General features: G+C 43.5%; 1 protein-coding gene across 1 annotated transcript in view; it reads right to left on the minus strand.

Moving 5' to 3' along the window:
• NTRK2 (neurotrophic receptor tyrosine kinase 2) overlaps nucleotides 1–23,645 on the minus strand; it is a 168,715-nt gene that overhangs the window by 41,681 nt on the left and 103,389 nt on the right. The window contains exons 10-11 of the mRNA XM_068107643.2: nucleotides 19,157–19,329; nucleotides 2,257–2,497 (exon numbers count right to left, since the gene is read on the minus strand). Coding sequence (XP_067963744.2) covers nucleotides 2,257–2,497; nucleotides 19,157–19,329 — 414 coding nt within the window. The remainder of the gene's footprint in view (nucleotides 1–2,256; nucleotides 2,498–19,156; nucleotides 19,330–23,645) is intronic.

Here is a 23,645-nt window from a genome sequence, read left to right on the forward strand (position 1 = left end):
CTTATTCAAATCAATTATGCTTTTTCCTAGAGTATATATTAAGGTGTCCAATCACACAGCATGCATCTGTGCCATGATTTATGCCACGTCACTTCTGCTCTTTTTCACATTTTTGTCGTGTGCTCTCCGTGTAACCCATTATCCTTGGCTTAACCCTTGATCGACTGGAAAGATATCTGTGTATATCAGAGCTCATCCTGAATCGTTTAATTGAAAACTAGTCCTAAAGGTCGCAAAGGACACACTGCTCATGATGGAGCTGTGGTAAAATCTGAATATCAACAAGATGAACTTGCAGCAGGTGATGAAAAACTTGTGACCTGTCAGCACGCATTGGAAGCAAAGTATGAATGAATGTCGCTGGGTGTAGTGTCTGTCTGACGAAATGGTGCTAAAAAAAAGTGTGATGGTGCACTGCAGAGACTCGGTGGTGTAAGGTGTAAAGGTTAGAGCATCCACTGGGTATGGGGAGTCGGTGGTTCAAGCCCTGGCCGAGTCATACCATAGACTTCCAGAATGGTAGTGCTGCTTCCTTGTTTGACGTTTAGAATTTAAAAGGTTAAGATCATGAACAATCCCCATAGGTTGGCATCCATGACCCACCTTTAGAGGCCATTTTCCCCCACAGAGCAGGGGTTGGCCTTTTGGGGGCACCGTAGTCCCCTTTTTGAAGCAATGTTTTATGGCCGGATGCCCTTCCTGCCGCCAACCCTGTTAGTCGCCTCTTGCGACACACAGGGAATTACCAGTGAACTGGTGCTCAATTTGCCGACCTCAGAGGGATGAAAGGCTGAGTCAACCCCCCTGGTGTTAATTCAGCGATTAACCAGGATTTGAACCCAGGATCCTAGGATCCCAAGCCAGCACCCTAACCGCTAAGCCAACACCAGGCTTATAGGTTGGCATCCATGACGAGGAGGACATTCCTTTTCAGAAAATGCCACGCTGAATACAAACAACGACAACATGCATTTTAAGGCCATTTTCCCTGCCAGAGCGGGGGTTAGCCTTGCGGTCCCCATGACAATCTTCTCCATTTTGCCCTATTTTCTGCATCTCCCCTTGTTAACCCCTTGCCCGCATTTCTTCTTCCACCACCTTTAGCCAAGTCTTTCTCGGTCTTCCCCGTCCTCTACTTCCTTCTGCATTCATTTCCATCACTCTTCTCAACCAGTCACTTTCATCCTTCCTCAACACATGACCAAACCATCTCAACCTGTTTCTCTTCACAGCATCAATCACAGGCTCTATTTCCATCATCTTTCGCAATTCATCATTTGTCTTCCTCTCTCTCAACGATACTCCACACATCCACCGAACCATTCGCATTTCCACCCTTTCCAGCCTTCGTTGCTGCTCTACGTTCATTACCCATGTCTCGCTCCCATAAATCATAACACTTCTCACACATGCAGCACACACCTTTCCCTTCAGCTTCAACGACACTCCCCTCCTCATCAGCACGCCACTCAGTTCCCGAAACTTCTTCCATGCACATCTCACTCTAGCAACCGTTGCCGAGTCTGATCCACCTTCTCCATTCAGCATGTCTCCAAGGTAGCAAAACGTTTTCACACCTTACAGCTTCACGCCGTCTCCAAGATCCAACTCAACATTTCCTCCATCTGCAGCTCCCTCTGTGCACACCTTACATTTGAATGTAGCTGCCACACTGGTTAATGACCCTCTCAGACCGCTACATTTTTGATGAACCCATTCAGCGCACATTGTACCTTGAATGGAATTCACTCCGACACCCTTCCTGCACACAGCACAGGGCCACTTCCCAGTTCTTTCCACCTCACCACATGCTTTACCACTTGCCATCACCTTCGTCTTTCTGATATTCACCTTCAGACCTTTTGTCTCCATACATTCCTTCCACTTGTTCATCTTTTCCTTCAATCCATCCATACTTTCCGCAATCAACACCAGATCATCTGCATACAACAACTCCCACGGCAAACCCTCCATTACGTTCTGAGCCAGCACACTGAATGCCCCGCTGAATGGTGTGAGAAAGGCGGTTGTGGCATCGCCGGTACCCAGAGTACCTCGGGAACTAATGACACTTCCTCCAAGCTCAGTGGCTGTTTGTCTCATCGAACATTCCTGCGTTATGTCTCGTGTATTCGTGTGCATGTCAATGTGTGTGAGATGTATATGTGGCAGCTCCACTACGAGCCTTAGAACCAGTTAAATATTTATATATATATTCATTTTTAAAGAGAGGAGTTTGTCCTCAACCATGCCTACCCGATAGTAATCCGTGCTGTAGACATCACGAGACATTCCAAAGTCTCCAATCTTCACCACGAGCTCTTCACCCACCAGGCAGTTTCTCGTCGCCAGATCTCGGTGTACGAAGTGCTGAGAAGCAAGGTAGAGTACACCAGATGCCACCTGGCTGCCAATGTACAGCATTTGAGCCTGGCTAAGCTCTCGAGCTTCCACTGGAGCCGCATCTCCCATGAACACGGCATCAGGTCCCCGGATCCTGCGCAACCATAAACAATCATTTTAATAACCACCATTCATTTGATTTTAATGAGGTTGAAGAGGTATACCAATGCAGTGCCAGTATAACTGTTTTAAAGTCAAATTTAGATTTTGCAGTAAATGTGCTTTATATAGAAGCAAATTTTTTCGCGATTTTTTTTCTTTTCTAAACAACATTTCAGGGCGGGTGAAATTGCACTTTAATCGTTTTCTTTCATAAAAAAAAAAATTTCATAACTCTTTTCAATTTGAAGCAAAATCTAAAAGTGTTTTACAAAGCGGTAAGAAAGTAGTAGTTGATAAAAGGCAAGTGTGAAAAGATGAGAGGAGAGATTTAAAACTGTAAATGATAAGTTTGTGCAGATTTTAAGAAGGAGACAATTTCACACTTGAACATATCTGAATAACTCTTGGTAGTTAAAATAACTCTTGGTAGTTAAAATAACTATTGGTAGTTAAAATAACTCTTGGTAGTTAAAATAACGTAGTAGTTAACATAACTCTTGGTAGTTAAAATAACTATTGGTAGTTAAAATAACTCTTGGTAGTTAAAATAACTATTGGTAGTTAAAATAACTCTTGGTAGTGAAAATAACTCTTGGTAGTTAAAATAACTTGGTAGTTAAAATAACTCTTGGTCGTTCAAATAATTCTTGGTAGTTAAAATAACTCTTGGTAGTTAAAATAACTATTGGTAGTTAAAATAACTTGGTGTTAAAATAACTCTTGGTAGTTAAAATAACTATTGGTAGTTAAAATAACTCTTGGTAGTCAAAAGCTATATCTGAAGAATTATTGGTAGTTAAAAGCCTTCAGAATAGTATGATTATGAGCTGTCATGAGATAGCCCTAATCCTAATAACCCTGTTTGGATAGCAGCATTCTGCCCAGGTATAAGGCGTAATGAGGTTAAATATCAGTAGAACCTTTTCCTCTGAATTTCTTGCCACCTGAATACGATGGAGTGTCGGTGACATACCACGGGGAAAACAATAGTAAATGTGTAAACATCTCCAGAGGCAGGCCCAGAATTCCAGAATGTACAAAGGGATGCAAGTGAATCCAAGTCAGGAATGGTCTGATGACCGAACAAGAAAATGGACATGATAATTCCAATGGGTTTTTTTTCCTCATAAATGTTGGAATATAAGCTGATCAGCTTAAATTGGCCATATCACTCGAAAATTTCAGCCCAACAAGAGCAGGACAGGAGTGAAGACATTGATCGGACTTGCTGGTGCAATGGTTAGAGCATCCACTCTGAGTCAGGGAGGTTGTCGGGTCGACTCCTACCCTGGTCGAGTCATAGCGAAGACTTGAACAATGGTACATGGTGCTTCCTTAGTTGACGTTCAGCATTTAGAGGATATCACACAGACCAACCTTGTTGTTTGGCTTCTATGGGAAGAGGAAATACCTCAATTGCCCTACTGAATATGGAGAGAAGGGCAACATTATAAAAAGGTGGTGTCGTTACTACTCAGTGTTCTGGTAGAAATGTCACTTTCCCCAAGCTCAAGGGCTGTGCTTGTCTGAAGTCAAGTACCGTGTTGTCTTGTATATTTACCTCTACCACCAAAGGTGTGCAGAGGTTATGTCTTCACAACTGTTTGCAAGTCTGTGAGCACGATATCTAATAAGGTTATGGACAAATTGGGCCAAAACCTGGTGGACAAGTTTGGTGCCTGACAAGGACAAATTGATTTGTTTCTGGTGAAGATCCCAATAAGAGAATTTTTTTTAATTATTTGCTATTTAGAGATTAGGCCAAAAACTATATATATCACGATATTTCAAAAAGTGTGGAGGGATTCTGACAAAACTAGGTGAATTAGAACGCCACTCAGTAGAGCGCATACTCCCGCCGTGGGTCAAGTTGGAATAGTACGATTTCACAAAAGTTTGAGGGAGTAGTTCAGTGACAACACAAGACAGACACTGCACAGATATATATTTAGAATATATAGAAGATAATGTTTAAAAAAAAACAAGTCAATTTCACTTACATTTTCGGATTCAGCGTTCAATTCTATATAAGTGAGTGTATTTTGAGGCATGTGTGACTTCAAATAAAATTGTAAGCCACGAAAAAACGTTCGTTTCACTCCTTAGGGATACAACATGTAAAACTGGCACAAACGTCAAAACAAAACTCGCTCATTTTAAGTCGTACAAGCTAATGCGACCACTCATTCTTCTGGGAAGAATCCCGTGCACATGCTGGTCACACTTATAACTCACCTAAGTCTTTATAAGTTCATCAAATACTGACACCGCGATTGACATTCGCTGAGGTAAATGTTGATATCTCTTCTGAGGTTAAAAAAAACAAAAACAGTTTTAAAGCATTATACGTATCAAAGGATACATTTTATGAAACGAGGAAACCTAATACACACTTTGGTGGTTTTAAAATGACAGAATATGTCTTCACTAGAAAGAAAAAAAAAATTGAAGACGACGCTGCTAACATAATACACCGCTCTAACGCATAACCACGAGTTTAAACTACATTTACAACAAATATGAAAACTATTTTCATATCACAATGTTAAATATAGAATATATAGAAGATAAGGTTAAAAAAAAAATGAGCCCTATCTTCCAATGGTAAACAAACCTTTAAAAAATTCCTGGATCCGGAATAATATCCTGAGCTTCACCAAAAACTAATCAATTCTTCCTTATCCCAAGGGCAATCATCCCACCAACTTTCATCCAAATCCGTTGAGAATTGGCCATGTTGGCATTTGGCCATCCCCGTCCTCTGGTCGGCTCAGCGCACTCTCACTCTTCGTCCCAGCGCACCTGGTCACAGCAACGCACACGATCGCACCTCCTGCCTACGAACCCTGGCTAAATCACCTGAATTCATCCCTGCTGTTCAAAACAACATCAAGCTCACCCTGTTCAACACCCGGTCCCTCAACAACAAATGCCTCATCCTGAACGAATACATCCTGGATAACAAACTGGACTTTCTCTGTCTCACCGAAACCTGGCAACAACCTCTGGACTACTACACACTTAACCTCACCACACCCAATGGATATTCCTACGTCAATAAACCACGCTCGGAGGGCCGAGGTGGTGGAATTGCCGTTATCCACCGTCAAGACATCAAGACCAACCTCATCTCCATATCATCTGCTCCATCATTTGAACACCTGGCTTTAAAACTCTCTGGTCGCACGCAGTCAGTCATGGCTGTCGTCTACCGCCCTCCCAAACCACACCCATCATTCCTGTCTGACCTTTCCTACTTTCTGACCCAGCTATGTTCCCTCTCCCCCTCAATCCTCCTCCTTGGTGATTTCAATATCCACATGGACTCCACTGACTCCACAATAACCACTGACTTCACTGATTTACTCACCTGCTTTAACCTCACTCAACATGTCGACTTTCCTACCCATATCCGTGGTCACATTTTGGACCTTGTCTGCTCCACTGGATTAAATTTGCACCATCTCTATGGCTCCGACCTCACCCTCTCTGACCACTTAGCCATCACTCTGACCATCAACATCCCCGCCCCAACACCAAGGCATTATCGCACAATCAACTTCCGTAAGCTAAACGCTCTTTCACCTACCTCATTCTCATCCACCCTCTCTGAAAAAATGTCCACTTCTCCCTTCATTGACCTCCACACCCCTTCCGACCTCACTGACTACTACAACCACACTCTCTCCTCCTGCCTTGACCAGCTTGCGCCTGTAAAAACCAAAACAGTTTCTTTCCCCCATTCTGCTCCCTGGTTTACCCCTGAACTCCACCTGATGAAAACTCGTGCTCGCCAACTTGAAAGACTCCGCAATAAAACGGGTCTCACAGTTCACTCCCAAGCCTACAAGGACCACCTACAACACTACAAAGATGCCCTCTCCCGCGCCCGCTCTGCCTACTACTCTCAAATTATCCACTCTGGCTCCGGAAACCCAAAAGCACTCTTCTCGACAATAAACAAACTCCTCCGCCCCCTGAACACCACCACCCAGTCATTCACAGTAGACAACTGCATCTCCTTCCTCTCTTTCTTCCAACGCAAAATTGACAACATCTACAACAGCTTGACCACCGCCGCACCCGCTCCCCCTCCAACCACCTGCCCCCCCTTGTCCTGCCATCCCCTGTCTCGGTTCTCCCCAATCTCCCCTACTGACCTCTCTGAACTCTTCATAGGAATGAAAACTGCCACCTGCACTCTTGACCCCATCCCCTCCAGCTTTGTCAAAGCCTCCCTCCCTGCTCTCTCTCCACTTATCATTGCAACAATAAACTCCTCCCTGTCTACAGGCATTGTCCCACCTTCCCTCAAAATTGCTGCTGTTACCCCCATTCTAAAAAAACCTGGTCTAAACCCTGACACCCTAAACAACTTCAGACCCATCTCCAACCTACCCTTTCTGTCAAAAGTTTTGGAACGCGCTGTAGCCACTCAACTCAAACATCATCTCTCTGCCAATAACCTGTATGAAACATTCCAATCCGGATTCCGGTCCAACCACAGTACTGAAACTGCTCTCCTCAAAATCACCAACGACCTTCTCCTCTCCTCTGACGCTGGCAACCTCAACATTCTCGTCCTCCTCGACCTCAGCGCTGCCTTTGACACCATCGATCACACTATCCTCCTCACCCGACTTGAATCCACCTTTAACGTTACCGGCACTGCCCTCTCTTGGATTAAATCATACCTCTCTGACAGATGCCAGTTCATCTCCATCAATAACTGCAAATCCCCCACTGCTCCCCTCCCCCAAGGTGTCCCCCAAGGTTCAGTTCTTGGCCCCCTCCTCTTCATCCTTTACCTGTCCCCGCTCGGTCACTTAATCCGCCGTCATGGTCTCCAATTCCACTGCTTCGCCGATGACATCCAGCTTTTCATCTCCACCAAGTCCGTCTCCACCGACACCCACTCTATCCTGACAAACTGCATCACTGAAATAAAATCCTGGCTTCAAATCAACTTCCTCAAGCTTAACTGTGATAAATCTGAAATAATCATCATTGGCCCAAAAACGCTCACAAAATCCACCCATAACTTTGCCCTCAACATCGACGGTATCCCAGTATCCACCTCCCCTCACATCCGGAATCTTGGCGTCATCTTTGACCAAACCCTTTCCTTCGACAAATACACTAAACAGATCACAAAGTCAGCCTTCTTTCACCTGAAAAATATTGCCCGTCTCCGCTCATCCCTCTCCTCCACGGCTGCAGAAACCTTCATCCACGCCTTCATCACCTCCCGTCTGGACTACTGCAATAGCCTCCTCTATGGTTCACCCTCAAAAATCACCAATAAACTCCAATACATTCAGAACTCCGCTGCCCGTCTACTCACCCATTCCCGGACCCGTGACCACATCACCCCCGTCCTTTACAAGCTTCACTGGCTCCCCATCCCCCAGAGAATCCAGTACAAAATCCTCCTCTTGACATACAAAGCCCTCCATAACCTGGCCCCATCCTACCTGGCTGACCTCCTCTCCAGACACACTCCCACCCGCAACCTCCGCTCTGCTGGTACCAACCTCTTGACCCCCTCCATCCGGACCAAATTCAGATCCTGGGGGGACAGGGCCTTCTCCATCGCTGCTCCCACCCTCTGGAACTCACTACCTCACACCATCAGAGACTCCTCCTCACTCACCACATTCAAAACATCACTAAAGACCCACCTGTTCAACACTGCATTCAACATTCAACCCACAGCATTTAACCCCTGATTATCTCTTCTCCTTCTCCCTCCTTTTGCTTTAAATATTTCCCTATTGATTCTTATCGTTTTGCAATTGTTGTTTTCATGTATTGTTATGCATTATGTTTGCCACTCTGTCAAAGCGCCTTTGGGCTTCTGGAAAAGCGCTATACAAAATAAATGAATTATTATTATTATTATTATATCTTGTTCACAAACACACGAACACACACACACACACACACACACACACGGACACGGACACGATCGAATGCATTACTCCCTAGCGGGAGTAATTAGTCGTTTCGGTGACCATAACGAGCCAATTAGATGTTGGTTCAGGTCCGGATTCAGATCTGGTCCATCATTGGTGTTTGCAAGTCCATGAATCCAACAGTTTATCGTCGGATGAGAATTAAACCTAGTCTATACAGCTAAAAGGTAATTGCGTTACCTCTGCACCATCCTGTCATTGTACAGTTGCTCGTGACAGAAGAAAAACCTTTTCCATTTGTGATTTTAAGAGGCATCACAGATGAGAGGTTGAAAAAATACATTTCCCTATTCGGCTGAATTTCTGATTAGGAATTTTACTCTGCTCCTCCAATTGGAACACAGCAACACAACCTCTACTTATTGCAAATCTTAGGGTATGAAGACTCCTTTAACATCAAGTCGTGGAGGGAGGGGCAATCTTGCAAGTCCCTGAAGAGTAGGAAGCATTTTAAAAACACAAAATCTTTTCTTTCTTTTTTTTCTTTTTTTTGTATACAAGATCGAGGCTCGTGAAAGAGCTAACATTAATCACACAGAAAGTCAAACCGACACATAAAACACAAAAATAAGGGGAGCGGAACACAAGATGGGGAGAGAGGGGGAAGGACACAAACACAACATTTGAGAGCAAGGACATCGAGAGAAATGTGGGAGGGGGAGGGCTTGGGGGGAGGTGGGAGAGGTATAAAACACATGGACACTGCAAGAACTTCCAGGAAAGAAGTTGGAATTTCAAAAAAAAAAGTGTATCTGGGGTGAATGGAAATTCTTTGAAAATATTCTATGAATTTGAAAATTTGAAATTTGAAAATATAAATTTGAAAATATTCTTTGAAGAAGAATCGAAGGCCTGCTAAAGTAATTATCCAATGAGGAAACGATTATTTTTACAGTATACAGGAAGTTCGTGTTTTGCATTGCCACGTTTTTAACCCTTTCATTTGACATGGATGATAAAATTATTGCATTGGTATAATAATATCATAATTGACTGCCAGCTTTTCAACCGTATAATGTTCCACCAACGCACACCAGGCCCTGGCTTTTTGGGAGCACAGGTGGGGTAAAGCTAAAGTGCTAGGTACTCTAACCATAAGGTGAAGGAAGCAGTAAAGATAAAAATGCAGTGAATTGACTTGTATTGCATTATTAATGACTTTTAACAGGGTTCACTGAATGGCCTAGACGTAGGCACACCACTCCTAAGCTGCTCAGCCTGGGTTCAAATTCCGACCCGACTATAAACTGCCATCCTGGTGTTTCACAGGGACCTTGATTAATGGTCATGTGCCGTCCCCTCGGATTGATGTTTAGCTGGGTGTCCAGGCCGCCTGCATTAGTTGAGATCCCACGGTGTCCTTTGCGAAGAGAGGTAGGTGAGCTATCGCAAGAACCATGAACAAATTTAAAAATGGCTGCCCTAACCTGCAGAAGACATAAGGGGCACCTGCAATAAGTCTTGTGCTGCATACATAAGAAGAATGACTTTTAACCCAATTTTGTTTTTTTATTATTATTATGTTTACTCCATGATGCTGCACTCTGGGAACCAGTCGATGAAACTTACTTTGCTGGGACCTCTTTTGGGATATGGAGGTTGAGTGGCAATCCCGTAGACAAACAAGAACTTGTTTAATGATTGGAGACCATCAATAGACTTTCTTGGTCCTTTAAACACAGCTATGGCCATACTATTCAATTAAAGTCCTCACAAGAGAGTGGTTATGTTTGGAGACTATTTGAACTTAATTTATTTCAATATTGATTCTGGTGCTTGGGAAGCCATTACATCTCCTTTAAGCCCTTTGTATTGAAACACAAGATGAGGCCATTTGCCCTTTAATGCCTGTGCAATATTCACATCCTGTACAATCAATCTATAAATTTACTTATCTTTTAGGTGGGGGTATGTATGCAGCCTGTGGCTCATTGGCTGCATCATTTTCTGGGGGTGCAGCTGTGCCACTGATGCAGTGCCCCCCATTACCAGTCATCTGGCACTCATTTTGCCGACCTCGGAAGGATGACCAGTTGAGTCAACCCAACTGGTGTTAATTCAACGGCCTGGCAGGGGCTCAAACTCAGGACACCAATATCTCAAGGCAGCCACCTTAACCAGTAAGCCAACAACAAGCTCATCTTTTATGTACTAACCACATTCTACTCATGAAATAAATTTAATTTAACATCTATATCCCTTTCTTTATAACTAACTTGCATACCCCAGCTACATCCCAGACAGGGAATTTCACCATAGAACTGGGACACAATGACCACCAAGCAAACACAATACTGTATATACAGATCAAACAGCTTTACATCCACAATCAAGAATGTTGTTACGAGATACGACGACCCCCATGCACCCTCTCCCATCTCATTGCTATTTCCGAGCAGTCGTTTTTTGTTTCATCTGACCTGGTGTTAGCCTGGTGTTGGCTTAGCGGTTGGGGTGCAGGCTTGGGATCCTAGGATCATGATGTGTTAGCCTGGTGTTGGCTTAGCGGTTAGGGAGCAGGCTTGGGATCTTTGGATCCTGATGTGTTAGCCTGGTGTTGGCTTAGCGCTTGGGGAGCAGGCTTGGGATCGTCGGATCCTGATGTGATAGCCTAGTGTTAGCTTAGCGGTTAGGGAGCAGGCTTGGGATCGTCGGATCCTGATGTGATAGCCTGGTGTTAGCTTAGCGCTTAGGGAGCAGGCTTGGGATCGTCGGATCCTGATGTGTTAGCCTGGTGTTGGCTTCGCGGTTGGGGAGCAGGCTTGGGATTGTCGGATCCTGATGTGTTACCCTGGTGTTGGCTTAGCAGTTAGGGCGCAGGCTTGGGATCCTAGGATCCTGATGTGTTAGCCTGGTGTTGGCTTAGTGGTTGGGGAGCAGGCTTGGGGTCCTAGGATCCTGATGTGTGAGCCTAGTGTTGGCCTAGCGGTTATGGAGCAGGCTTGGGATCCTAGGATCCTGATGTGTTGGCCTAGCGGTTAGGGAGCAGGCTTGGGATCCTAGGATCCTGATGTGTTAGCCTGGTGTTGGCCTCGTGGTGAGGGAGCAGGCTTGGGATCCTAGGATCCCGATGTGTTAGCCTGGTGTTGGCCGAGTGGTTAGGGAGCAGGCTTGAGATCCTAGGATCCTGATGTGTTAGCCTGGTGCTGGCCTAGCGGTTAGGGCACAGGCTTGTGATCCTAGGATCCTGATGTGTTAGCCTGGTGTTGGCTTAGCGGTTAGGGCGCAGGCTTGGGATCCTAGGATCCTGATGTGTTAGCCTGGTGTTGGCTTAGCGGTTAGGGTGCAGATTTGGGATCCTAGGATCCTGATGTGTTAGCCTGGTGTTGGCTTAGCGGTTAGGGAGCAGGCTTGGGATCCTAGGATCCTGATGTGTTAGCCTGGTGTTCGTTTAGTGGTTAGGGAGCAGGCTTGTGATCCTAGGATCCTGATGTGTTAGCCTGGTGTTGGTTTAGTGGTGAGGGAGCAGGCTTGGGATCCTTCGATCCTGATGCGTTAGCCTGGTGTTGGCCTAGCGGTTAGGGCGCAGGCTTGTGATCCTAGGATCCTGATGTGTTCGCCTGGTGTTGGTTTAGTGGTGAGGGAGCAGGCTTGGGATCCTTGGAACCTGATGCGTTAGCCTGGTGTTGGCCTCGCGGTTAGGGCGCAGGCTTGTGATCCTAGGATCCTGATGTGTTAGCCTGGTGTTGGCCTAGCGGTGAGGAGCAGGCTTGGGATCCTAGGATCCTGATGTGTTAGCCTAGTGTTGGCCTAGTGGTTAGGGAGCAGGCTTGGGATCCTAGGATCCTGATGTGTTAGCCTGGTGCTGGCCTAGCGGTTAGGGCGCAGGCTTGTGATCCTAGGATCCTGATGTGTTACCCTGGTGTTGGCTTAGCGGTTAGGGCGCAGGCTTGGGATCCTAGGATCCTGATGTGTTAGCCTGGTGCTGGCTTAGTGGTTGGGGAGCAGGTTTGGGATCCTAGGATCCTGATGTATTAGCCTGGTGTTGGCTTAGTGGTTGGGGAGCAGGTTTGGGATCCACGGATCCTGATGTGTTAGCCTGGTGTTGGCTTAGCGGTTAGGGTGCAGGCTTGGGATCCTAGGATCCTGATGTGTTAGCCTGGTGTTGGCTTAGCGGTTAGGGTGCAGGCTTGGGATCCTAGGATCCTGATGTGTTAGCCTGGTTTTGGCTTGGCGGTTAGGGAGCAGGCTTGGGATCCTAGGATCCTGATGTGTTAGCCTGGTGTTGGTTTAGTGGTTAGGGAGCAGTCTTGGGATCTTCGGAACCTGATGTGTTAGCCTGGTGTTGGTTTAGTGGTTAGGGAGCAGGCTTGGGGCCCTCGGATCCTGATGTGTTAGCCTGGTGTTGGCTTCGCGGTTAGGGCACAGGCTTGGGATCCTCTGATCCTGATGTGTTAGCCTGGTGTTGGCTTAGTGGTTGGGAGCAGGCTTGGGATCCTAGGATCCTGATGTGTTAGCCTGGTGTTGGCTTCGTGGTTAGGGAGCAGTCTTGGGATTCTGGGATCCTGATGTGTTAGCCTGGTGTTGGCTTAGTGGTTAGGGAGCAGGCTTTGGATCCTCGGATCCTGATGTGTTAGCCTGGTGTTGGTTTAGCGGTTAGAGCACAGGCTTGGGATCCTAGGATTCTGATGTGTTAGCCTGGTGTTGGCTTAGTGGTTGGGGAGCAGGCTTGGGATCCTCGGATCCTGATGTGTTAGCCTGGTGTTGGTTTAGTGGTTGGGGAGCAGGCTTGGGATCCTCGGATCCTGATGTGTTAGCCTAGTGTTGGTTTAGTGGTTAGGGAGCAGGCTTGGGATCCTCGGATCCTGATGTGTTAGCCTGGTGTTGGTTTAGTGGTTAGAGCGCAGGCTTGGGATCCTCGGATCCTGATGTGTTAGCCTGGTGTTGGCTTAGTGGTTGGGGAGCAGGCTTGGGGTCCTCGGATCCTGAGTTTGAATCCCGGTTGTCGCTGAATTAACGCCAGGAGGGTTGACTCAGCCTGTCATCCTTCTGAGGTCGGCAAATTGAGTACCAGTTTGCTGGGATGAATGATCCCGGTGTGTACCCCGATTTAGAATAGGTACACCGTATCGCATCGTAAGAGACGACGAAGGGTTGGCATCAGGAAGGGCATCCGGCCAATAAAAAAAACATTGCATCAAGCAGGGAACCATGATTGTCATGGGGCCCGCAAGGCAAACCCCCCGCTCTAGCGGGGAAAATGGCCTTAAAACGGTAATTCGTTCATTCAATCATTCATTCATTCATTCATTCATTCTGACCACATTGAGCGCAGATTGAACCTAGACTAGACAGCTCGATGCTGAACGGTCTTTAAAATGTCCTGGTCCTGCAACTGACACTTGTAAATTATGAGCCCTCTTCAAATGACACATATTTATCAAAAAAAGAAAATGAAAAAGCAAAGTTTTTTTTCAACATCATATTAATAAAAGCAAATCAATTTCTATTTGTTTAATTGCCTGAAATTACCAGAAATATATTTTGTATTACAAAAATGTTTAATCAACAGACGTAATGGTTAGCACATCTTCTCTGAATGTGGTAGATTGCTGGTGAGATTCGGAATACAAGGAATAATAGTCCAGATAAAGACCTATAGTGATGGACTGCATAGGCGAAGACCACAATGGATTTCCCCAAATAAGAGTTGAGAAAGTGTAACGTTACCACCCTGAGACATAAGGTAAAGCTGACGTTTTGAGCATTACCCTTTATCGAAGCACCAAAACGATTTTGTTTGCAAACAAAATTGCCCCCAGGGTTTTTGGGGCTGATTAAATTCCAACCCTGGCCGAGTCATACTAAGCACCTTTAAAAATGGTACGTGCTGCTTCCTTGCTTGAGGCTCCGCATTTAAAGGATAGAGCACAGATAAATGCCATTGACTGACATCTCATGGGGAGGAGGAAATTTCTTCCTTTTTTTGCGCTGAGTGCAGAGATTAAATGAGGGATGTCACAAATATGGCAGTGCTGGTACCCAGAGTGCTCTGGGAGGATGCGTCACTTCACCCAAGGTCAGCGGCCTGTTTGTCTGCAGTCAAATACAATTTTGACGTGTGTGTATTTGTGTGCGTGTCTGTGTCTGTGTCTGTGTGTTGTGTGTCTGTGTGTGTGTGTGTGTGTGGTGTGTCTCTGTGTGGTGTGTGTCTGTGTGTGTATGTGTGTGTGTATGTGTGTATGTGTGTGTGTGTGTGTGTGTGTGTGTGTATGTGTGTGTATGTGTGTGTGTGTGGTTTATGTATGTGTGCGTGTTTCAGTGTGCGTGTGTGTGTGTGTGTGTGTGTGTGTGTGTGTGTGTGTCTCCTCCATAACTCGAAAACCATGAAACCTAGCCACCCCAATCTTTCCATGCATACTAAGGGAACTCCAAGGAAATGCATGAATGAAAACTGGGTGTTTTGGTATGTTAAAACACCCTTTTTGAAGAGCATTTATGTAAATATCTTCACTAAAACTAGAAACAGGCTTACTGCCCCCTCCTACTCCCTCTCCCCTCCCAGTCCACAACATTCCCCCCTCCACTTTCCTAACTCCCCCCCCCCCCACCCCACCCACCCCACCCGCCATCACCTTCCGCTCCACCCCCTCTCTTCATATACCTGTCACGACGTGACTCTGCGTTACCAGGCAAAGGGTACCTTTGCTAGTGTAGAATAACGAACATGCAAATTTGCACAAAAATGGGGACCACAAGTGCATCCTGATTACCTCTTCCACCAAAGATGGGTGGAGGTTATGTTTTCACCCCTGTTTGTTTGTTTGTGAACAAGATATCTGAAAAATTTGGCGACTGATTTGGACGAAACGTAGTGGACAGGTTGGGTGTATGACAATAACAGCTTGATTAGATTTTGGTTCAGATCTGCATTCGGATGCGAATACGAGAATTTTAAAGTGATTCTTCACCATTGGGTAATAAGTCCATAAACGATATACAGTTGCACCATATCTCAAAATGTTGTGGACGAATTATGACAAAACTGCAAGTAACAAGAACAAGGCAATTAGATTTTGGTTCAGGTCCGAATCCAGATCTGGCCTATTAGTGGGATGCAAAATGTAAACTGTTCCACATGGCAGAGGTATGCACTGTACAGAGTGCTGTTCTAGTTGTATCCTGTTATATTAAATACAACTTGGCTACTTCTATCTATCATATTCTTAAAAGGCTAAACTGTTTTCACTCCCTGGGAATGATTATTTGGCTGTTTGGGAATAATTATTTGGCTGTTTGGGAATAATAATTTGGCTGTTTGGGAATAATTATTTGGCTGTTTGGGAATAATTATTTGGCTGTTTGGGAATAATTATTTGGCTGTTTGGGAATGATTCTTTGGCTGTTTGGGAATAATTATTTGGCTGTTTGGGAATAATTATTTGGCTGTTTGGGAATGATTATTTGGCTGTTTGGGAATAATAATTTGGCTGTTTGGGAATAATTATTTGGCTGTTTGGGAATGATTCTTTGGCTGTTTGGGAATGATTATTTGGCTGTTTGGGAATAATTATTTGGCTGTTTGGGAATTATTATTTGGCTGTTTGGGAATAATTATTTGGCTGTTTGGGAATAATTATTTGGCTGTTTGGGAATAATTATTTGGCTGTTTGGGAATAATTATTTGGCTGTTTGGGAATGATTATTTGGCTGTTTGGGAATGATTATTTGGCTGTTTGGGAATAATTATTTGGCTGTTTGGGAATGATTATTTGGCTGTTTGGGAATAATTATTTGGCTGTTTGGGAATAATTATTTGGCTGTTTGGGAATAATTATTTGGCTGTTTGGGAATGATTATTTGGCTGTTTGGGAATGATTATTTGGCTGTTTGGGAATGATTATTTGGCTGTTTGGGAATGATTATTTGGCTGTTTGGGAATTATTATTTGGCTGTTTGGGAATTATTATTTGGCTGTTTGGGAATGATTATTTGGCTGTTTGGGAATAATTATTTGGTTGTTTGGGAATGATTATATGGCTGTTTGGGAATGATTATTTGGCTGTTTGGGAATGATTATTTGGCTGTTTGGGAATGATTATTTGGCTGTTTGGGAATGATTATTTGGCTGTTTGGGAATAATTATTTGGCTGTTTGGGAATGATGATTTGGCTGTTTGGGAATAATTATTTGGCTGTTTGGGAATGATTGTTTGGCTGTTTGGGAATAATTATTTTGCTGTTTGGGAATGATTATTTGGCTGTTTGGAAATTATTATTAGGCTGTTTGGGAATGATTATTTGGCTGTTTGGGAATGATTATTTGGCTGTTTGGAAATTCTTATTAGGCTGTTTGGGAATGATTATTTGGCTGTTTGGGAATGATTGTTTGTCTGTTTGGAAATGATTATTAGGCTGTTTGGGAATGATTATTTGGCTGTTTGGGAATGATTATTAGGCTGTTTGGGAATGATTATTTGGCTGTTTGGGAATAATTATTTGGCTGTTTGGGAATGATGATTTGGCTGTTTGGGAATAATTATTTGGCTGTTTGGGAATGATTGTTTGGCTGTTTGGGAATAATTATTTTGCTGTTTGGGAATGATTATTTGGCTGTTTGGGAATGATTATTTGGCTGTTTGGGAATGATGATTTGGCTGTTTGGGAATAATTATTTGGCTGTTTGGGAATGATTGTTTGGCGGTTTGGGAATAATTATTTTGCTGTTTGGGAATGATTATTTGGCTGTTTGGAAATTATTATTAGGCTGTTTGGGAATGATTATTTGGCTGTTTGGGAATAATTATTTGGCTGTTTGGGAATGATTATTTGGCTGTTTGGAAATTATTATTAGGCTGTTTGGGAATGATTATTTGGCTGTTTGGGAATGATTATTTGGCTGTTTGGAAATTCTTATTAGGCTGTTTGGGAATGATTATTTGGCTGTTTGGGAATGATTATTTGGCTGTTTGGAAATTATTATTAGGCTGTTTGGGAATGATTATTTGGCTGTTTGGGAATGATTATTTGGCTGTTTGGAAATTCTTATTAGGCTGTTTGGGAATGATTGTTTGTCTGTTTGGAAATGATTATTAGGCTGTTTGGGAATGATTATTTGGCTGTTTGGGAATAATTATTAGGCTGTTTGGGAATGATTATTTGGCTGTTTGGGAATAATTATTTGGCTGTTTGGGAATGATGATTTGGCTGTTTGGGAATAATTATTTTGCTGTTTGGGAATGATTATTTGGCTGTTTGGAAATTATTATTAGGCTGTTTGGGAATGATTATTTGGCTGTTTGGGAATGATTATTTGGCTGTTTGGGAATGATTATTTGGCTGTTTGGGAATAATTATTTGGCTGTTTGGGAATGATTATTTGGCTGTTTGGGAATAATTATTTGGATGTTTGGGAATGATGATTTGGCTGTTTGGGAATAATTATTTGGCTGTTTGGGAATAATTATTTGGCTGTTTGGGAATAATTATTTGGCTGTTTGGGAATGATGATTTGGCTGTTTGGGAATAATTATTTGGCTGTTTGGGAATAATTATTTGGCTGTTTGGGAATGATGATTTGGCTGTTTGGAAATTATTATTTGGCTGTTTGGGAATGATTATTTGGCTGTTTGGGAATGATTATTTGGCTGTTTGGGAATGATTATTTGGCTGTTTGGGAATGATTATTTGGCTGTTTGGGAATAATTATTAGGCTGTTTGGGAATGATTATTTGGCTGTTTGGGAATAATTATTTGGCTGTTTGGGAATGATGATTTGGCTGTTTGGGAATAATTATTTGGCTGTTTGGGAATGATTATTTGGCTGTTTGGGAATAATTATTTTGCTGTTTGGGAATGATTATTTGGCTGTTTGGAAATTATTATTAGGCCGTTTGGGAATGATTATTTGGCTGTTTGGGAATGATTATTTGGCTGTTTGAAATTCTTATTAGGCTGTTTGGGAATGATTATTTGGCTGTTTGGAAATTATTATTAGGCTGTTTGGGAATGATTATTTGGCTGTTTGGGAATGATTGTTTGTCTGTTTGGGAATAATTATTTGGCTGTTTGGGAATGATTATTTGGCTGTTTGGGAATAATTATTTTGCTGTTTGGGAATGATTATTTGGCTGTTTGGAAATTATTATTAGGCCGTTTGGGAATGATTATTTGGCTGTTTGGGAATGATTATTTGGCTGTTTGGGAATAATTATTTTGCTGTTTGGGAATGATTATTTGGCTGTTTGGAAATTATTATTAGGCCGTTTGGGAATGATTATTTGGCTGTTTGGGAATGATTATTTGGCTGTTTGAAATTCTTATTAGGCTGTTTGGGAATGATTATTTGGCTGTTTGGAAATTATTATTAGGCTGTTTGGGAATGATTATTTGGCTGTTTGGGAATGATTGTTTGTCTGTTTGGGAATGATTATTTGGCTGTTTGAAATTCTTATTTGGCTGTTTGGGAATGATTGTTTGTCTGTTTGGAAATTATTATTAGGCTGTTTTATTTTCATATAAAGGTTTTGTTCATGATTCAACAACCAATCTGACATTTGTGATTTCAGCGGCTATTTGTATTTCCATATTAACAGATATTCGTCGTTCATTCACAATGCAGCAGAAGAAAGAAAGAGGAGGATATGTGAAATGAATCTATTCCCATCAATAAAAAGGTATAAACATTTTTTTTGTTTTGTACATGTATATGAGCACAAAGTGCTTTTGCACAATTACCTGAGGAACTTGTTGAGATCTCCATTCCTCATGTACTCAAAGACCATGATAAGAGGTTCTCCCTCTACGCACACACCATAGAAACAAACGATGTGTTCATGGCGTAGATTGGTGAGGAGTTCGGCCTCACGGAAGAAGTCCCTGCGGGCCGTTTCGCTGGGCTCCTTCAGAGTCTGCAGGAAGTTATTGCCAAGTATGAGAAATGTAGTAGAGATGTGATGTGTGGAAAGACTTTGACCTTATAACCCATTCAAAATCCCTTTTTTTTTTTCTTTTTTTTTTGTATAGAACATCGAAGCTCGTGTAAGAGCTAACATTGATCACAAAAAGACAAACTGACACATAAAACATATGATAAAGGGAGCGGGAGACAAGATGGGGAGAGAGAGGGAAGCACACAAGTACAACATTTGAGAGCAGAAACATTTGACTGACATCTCATGGGGACGAGGAAATTTCTCCTTTTTTTGCGCTGAGTGCAGAGATTAAATGAGTGACGTCACAAATATGGCAGTGCTGGTACCCAGAGTGCTCTGGGAGGATGCGTCACTTCACCCAAGGTCAGCGGCCTGTTTGTCTGCAGTCAAATACAGTTTTGACGTGTGTATGTGTGTGCGTGTGTGTGTCTGTGTCTGTGTGTGTGTGTGTGTGTGTGTGTGTGTGTCTGTGTGTGTGTGTGTGTGTGTGTGTGTGTGTGTGTGTGTGTGTGTGTGTGTGTGTGTGTGTGTGAGTGTGTGGTGTGTGTCTGTGTGTAGTGTGTGTCTGTGTGTGTGTGTGTGTGAGTGTGGTGTGTGTCTGTGTGTGTGTGTGTGTCTGTGTGTGTGTGTGAGTGTGTGCGGTGTGTGTCTGTGTGTGGTGTGTGTGTGTGTCTGTGTGGTGTGTGTGTGTCTGTGTGTGTGTGTGAGTGTGTGCGGTGTGTGTCTGTGTGTGGTGTGTGTGTGTGTGTCTGTGTGTGGTGTGTGTGTGTGGGGTGTGTGTGTGTGTGTGTGGTGTGTGTCTGTGTGTCTGTGTCTGTGTGTGTGTGTGTGTGTGAGTGTGTGTGTGGGGTGTGTGTCTGTGTGGTGTGTGTGTGTCTGTGTCTGTGTCTGTGTGTATGTGTGTGCATGTGTGTCTGTGTCTGTGTCTGTGTCTGTGTGTGTGTGTGTGTGTGTGTGTGTGTGGTGTGTGTCTGGTGTGTGTGTCTGTGTGTGTGTGTGTGTGTGTGTGTGTGTGTGTGTGTGTGTGTGTGTGTGAGTGTGTGTGGTGTGTGTGGTGTGTGTGTGTGTGTGTGGTGTGTGTGTGTGTGTGTGTGTGAGTGTGTGTGGTGTGTCTGTGTGTGGTGTGTGGTGTGTGTGTGTGTGTCTGTGTATGGTTTATGTATTTGTGTGTGTTTCAGTGTGTGTGTGTGTGTGTGTGTGTGTGTGTGTGTGTGTGTGTGTGTGTGTGTGTGTGTGTGTGTGTCCTCCATAACTCGAAAACCATGAAACCTAGCCGCCCCAATCTTTGCATGCATACTAAGGGAACTCCAAGGGAGTGCATGAATGAAAACTGGGTGTTTTGGTATGTTAAAACACCCTTTTTGGGAAGGAGAGGGCTTGCGGGGAGGAGGCATGTGAAGAGGGAGGGTAGAGGGGTCAATATATGGTTGAACCCCCAAAAAATTGATACAAAAGGTTTTTCAATGGATTCTGGTACCATTTGGCATGCTAAATAACATACTAAAAATCTGGTAACATCTGACTTCCGGAAAGGGGTCATGTTCAAGATGGCGTCCAAGATGGCCGCCCGGAGCTTAAAATGGCCATATCTCAATTATTATTCAACCTAGAAAGGTGGTTTTGGTGTCTAACCCTCGGTTTTAGGGCCCAAGGAATCCAATTGAATCAATAAAATTACCATCAGTTAATTATTTATTGACAAGTCCAAGATGGCATCCCAAGGTGACATCCTGATCCACTAAAATGGCTCTGTCGAATAGTAGTCAACCTAGAGAGATTTTTTCAGTGTGTATACCTCGGTTTAAGGCACCCAGGAAATCATCAAAATTACTTAAATAAGCACAAAGTAAGCAGGTAATCCAGTAAGCCAGGTTTACCAGCCCATTAGGCATTTGTTGTCTTATACAGTTAGTCGCTATTCATCGTCATCCTATAAACTGGAGAGCTATCATTGCAGGAGGTTATGAGTTATGAGCTCAGTCCTTTCCCTCCTGCCCTCTTTGAAGCCAGAAACGTCTTCCGAAAGGCTGATAAGCCACAACTAGCTCATGCGATCTGTGATCATGCAAGTGATGCCATCCTAGATTCTGTACCAGAAACGGAGATCCACGTCCTTGATGGAGGTTCACTCCTTCACAGAATACCATGGAAGAGTGGAGAAAGCTATGGTGAAATAGCGCAGTCGTATGCTGACTTCACCATCCAGCATTATGGTTCAGCTACGACCATTGTCTTTGATGGCTATGAGGAAGGGATTTTTGGTGTTGGCAAAAAGACTGCTTTCCAGAAGCTTGTAAAAGGAGACCCTGTCCTTCGGTCTTGTGCCAACACATTCACCATCCCGAACCAGACCACAGAGGTGATCGATGACCTTGGATGCCGAGTAATGGCTATCCTCTTTGGTGGCAAGTGCAAAGATTCCCTTGCAACAATGCGATATAACACCTTCAGCAAGAAGGTTGTCTCTGCTTCGTCTTTTGTAACACCCGAACGTCTGCCCCCAACTGAATCTGCTACCAAACTTCACTGTCGTAGAGCGTACTACCAGATCATGGTGTGGATGGGAAAAGAAGAGTGTATGGATGCCATGAAATGGGGGTGGAGCCTGCAGGATAATCAGTTTGTCCCACTTATGTCAAGAATGAACGCTGCTCCAGACAGTCTCTTGAAGGTCATTCATTGTAACTGCTCCACTGCCTGCAAGACACTCCGCTGCTCTTGTAGACGGTATGGACTACCATGTACTACTGCCTGTGGACCATGCCAACTTGAAGAATGTGACAATCCACATAAGTTTCTTCCAGAGGAGTCGGAGGATGACGATGAATAGCGACTAACTGTATAAGACAACAAATGCCTAATGGGCTGGTAAACCTGGCTTACTGGATTACCTGATTACTTTGTGCTTATTTAAGTAATTTTGATGATTTCCTGGGTGCCTTAAACCTAGGTATACACACTGAAAAAATCTCTCTAGGTTGACTACTATTCGACAGAGCCATTTTAGTGGATCAGGATGTCACCTTGGGATGCCATCTTGGACTTGTCAATAAATAATTAACTGATGGTAATTTTATTGATTCAATTGGATTCCTTGGGCCCTAAAACCTAGGGTTAGACACCAAAACCACCTTTCTAGGTTGAATAATAATTGAGATATGGCCATTTTAAGCTCCCGGCGGCCATCTTGGACGCCATCTTGAAAATGACCCCTTTCCGGAAGTCAGATGTTACTAGATTTTTAGTATGTCATTTAGCATGCCCAATGGTACCAGAATCCATTGAAAAACCTTTTGTATCAATTTTTTGGGGGTTAGGTGAGTTTTTTTTCGTATATTGACCCTACTAGGGGAGGGTGCGAGAGGTATAAAACACGTGGACACTGCTAAGACTTCCAGGAAAGCAGTCTGTATTTCAAAAAAGTGGATCTGGGGTGAATTAACGGGGGTAGAAAAGATCAAGGTTTTGGATTGGGGAAGATAAGTAATGGTGGTGAACAGCTGTTTTAAAGACCTGGAGGGAGGAGTGGGATTGAAGAGAGTGGGATTGTTCATCATCAGCTTAGGACAATCGCTTCAAATTGAATGTAGGCCTACTCAATATGATCAAAAGGCATTTTAAACATTAATCCTTGGTTCCGGTTATTGCCTGAATGTGAATCTCGGTGTACTTTTTAATGAATTACAAGGACATTTGTTGACAACGGACACAGTATTTGGGATTTTAATCTGGGAACGCTGCAGCTTCGTTTGCCAATCATGGTTCCAGTTGGGAATGCTTTTCCCATTATTATTGCCCCAAAGTTGTTTTTGGATAAAATTTGAGGCTCCTGGAAGAGCAAGGCGACAAAAGGTATAATGAGCGTGTACTAAGAGTGGGACGATACATAGTTCTTCTTATACACAGGCCTTTCTTCCTCTCTTTGTTTGATAATTCCCTTGTAACTTTCCTTTCCTCTTGTGTTTTATTACATTCGATTTTTATCCCAGTTTGTTCAATCATCCATATTTAATTAAGCTACTTTATTTAGGTATCTTTCCTCTTTTGCCATTTGAACTTTAGTAGTCGTTTAACTTTTCCTTCTTGATTACTCTGTTTGTCTGTCTGTCTGTGAGCACGATATCTCAAAAAGTTATGGATGGATTCAGACAAAAGCTGGTGGACATGTTGGGTGTGTGGCAAGAATGAATTTAATAGATTTTAGTGAATATCTGGACTCATTGATATTAATGTTTAGTACCTTATTTAGGTGGGATATAAAGCTGAAATTTTGCATACTGATTCAACTCAAT

The sequence above is a fragment of the Myxine glutinosa genome, chromosome 2, assembly GCF_964187855.1.
Source record: "Myxine glutinosa chromosome 2, kmMyxGlut1.1, whole genome shotgun sequence".
NCBI lineage: Eukaryota > Metazoa > Chordata > Myxini > Myxiniformes > Myxinidae > Myxine > Myxine glutinosa.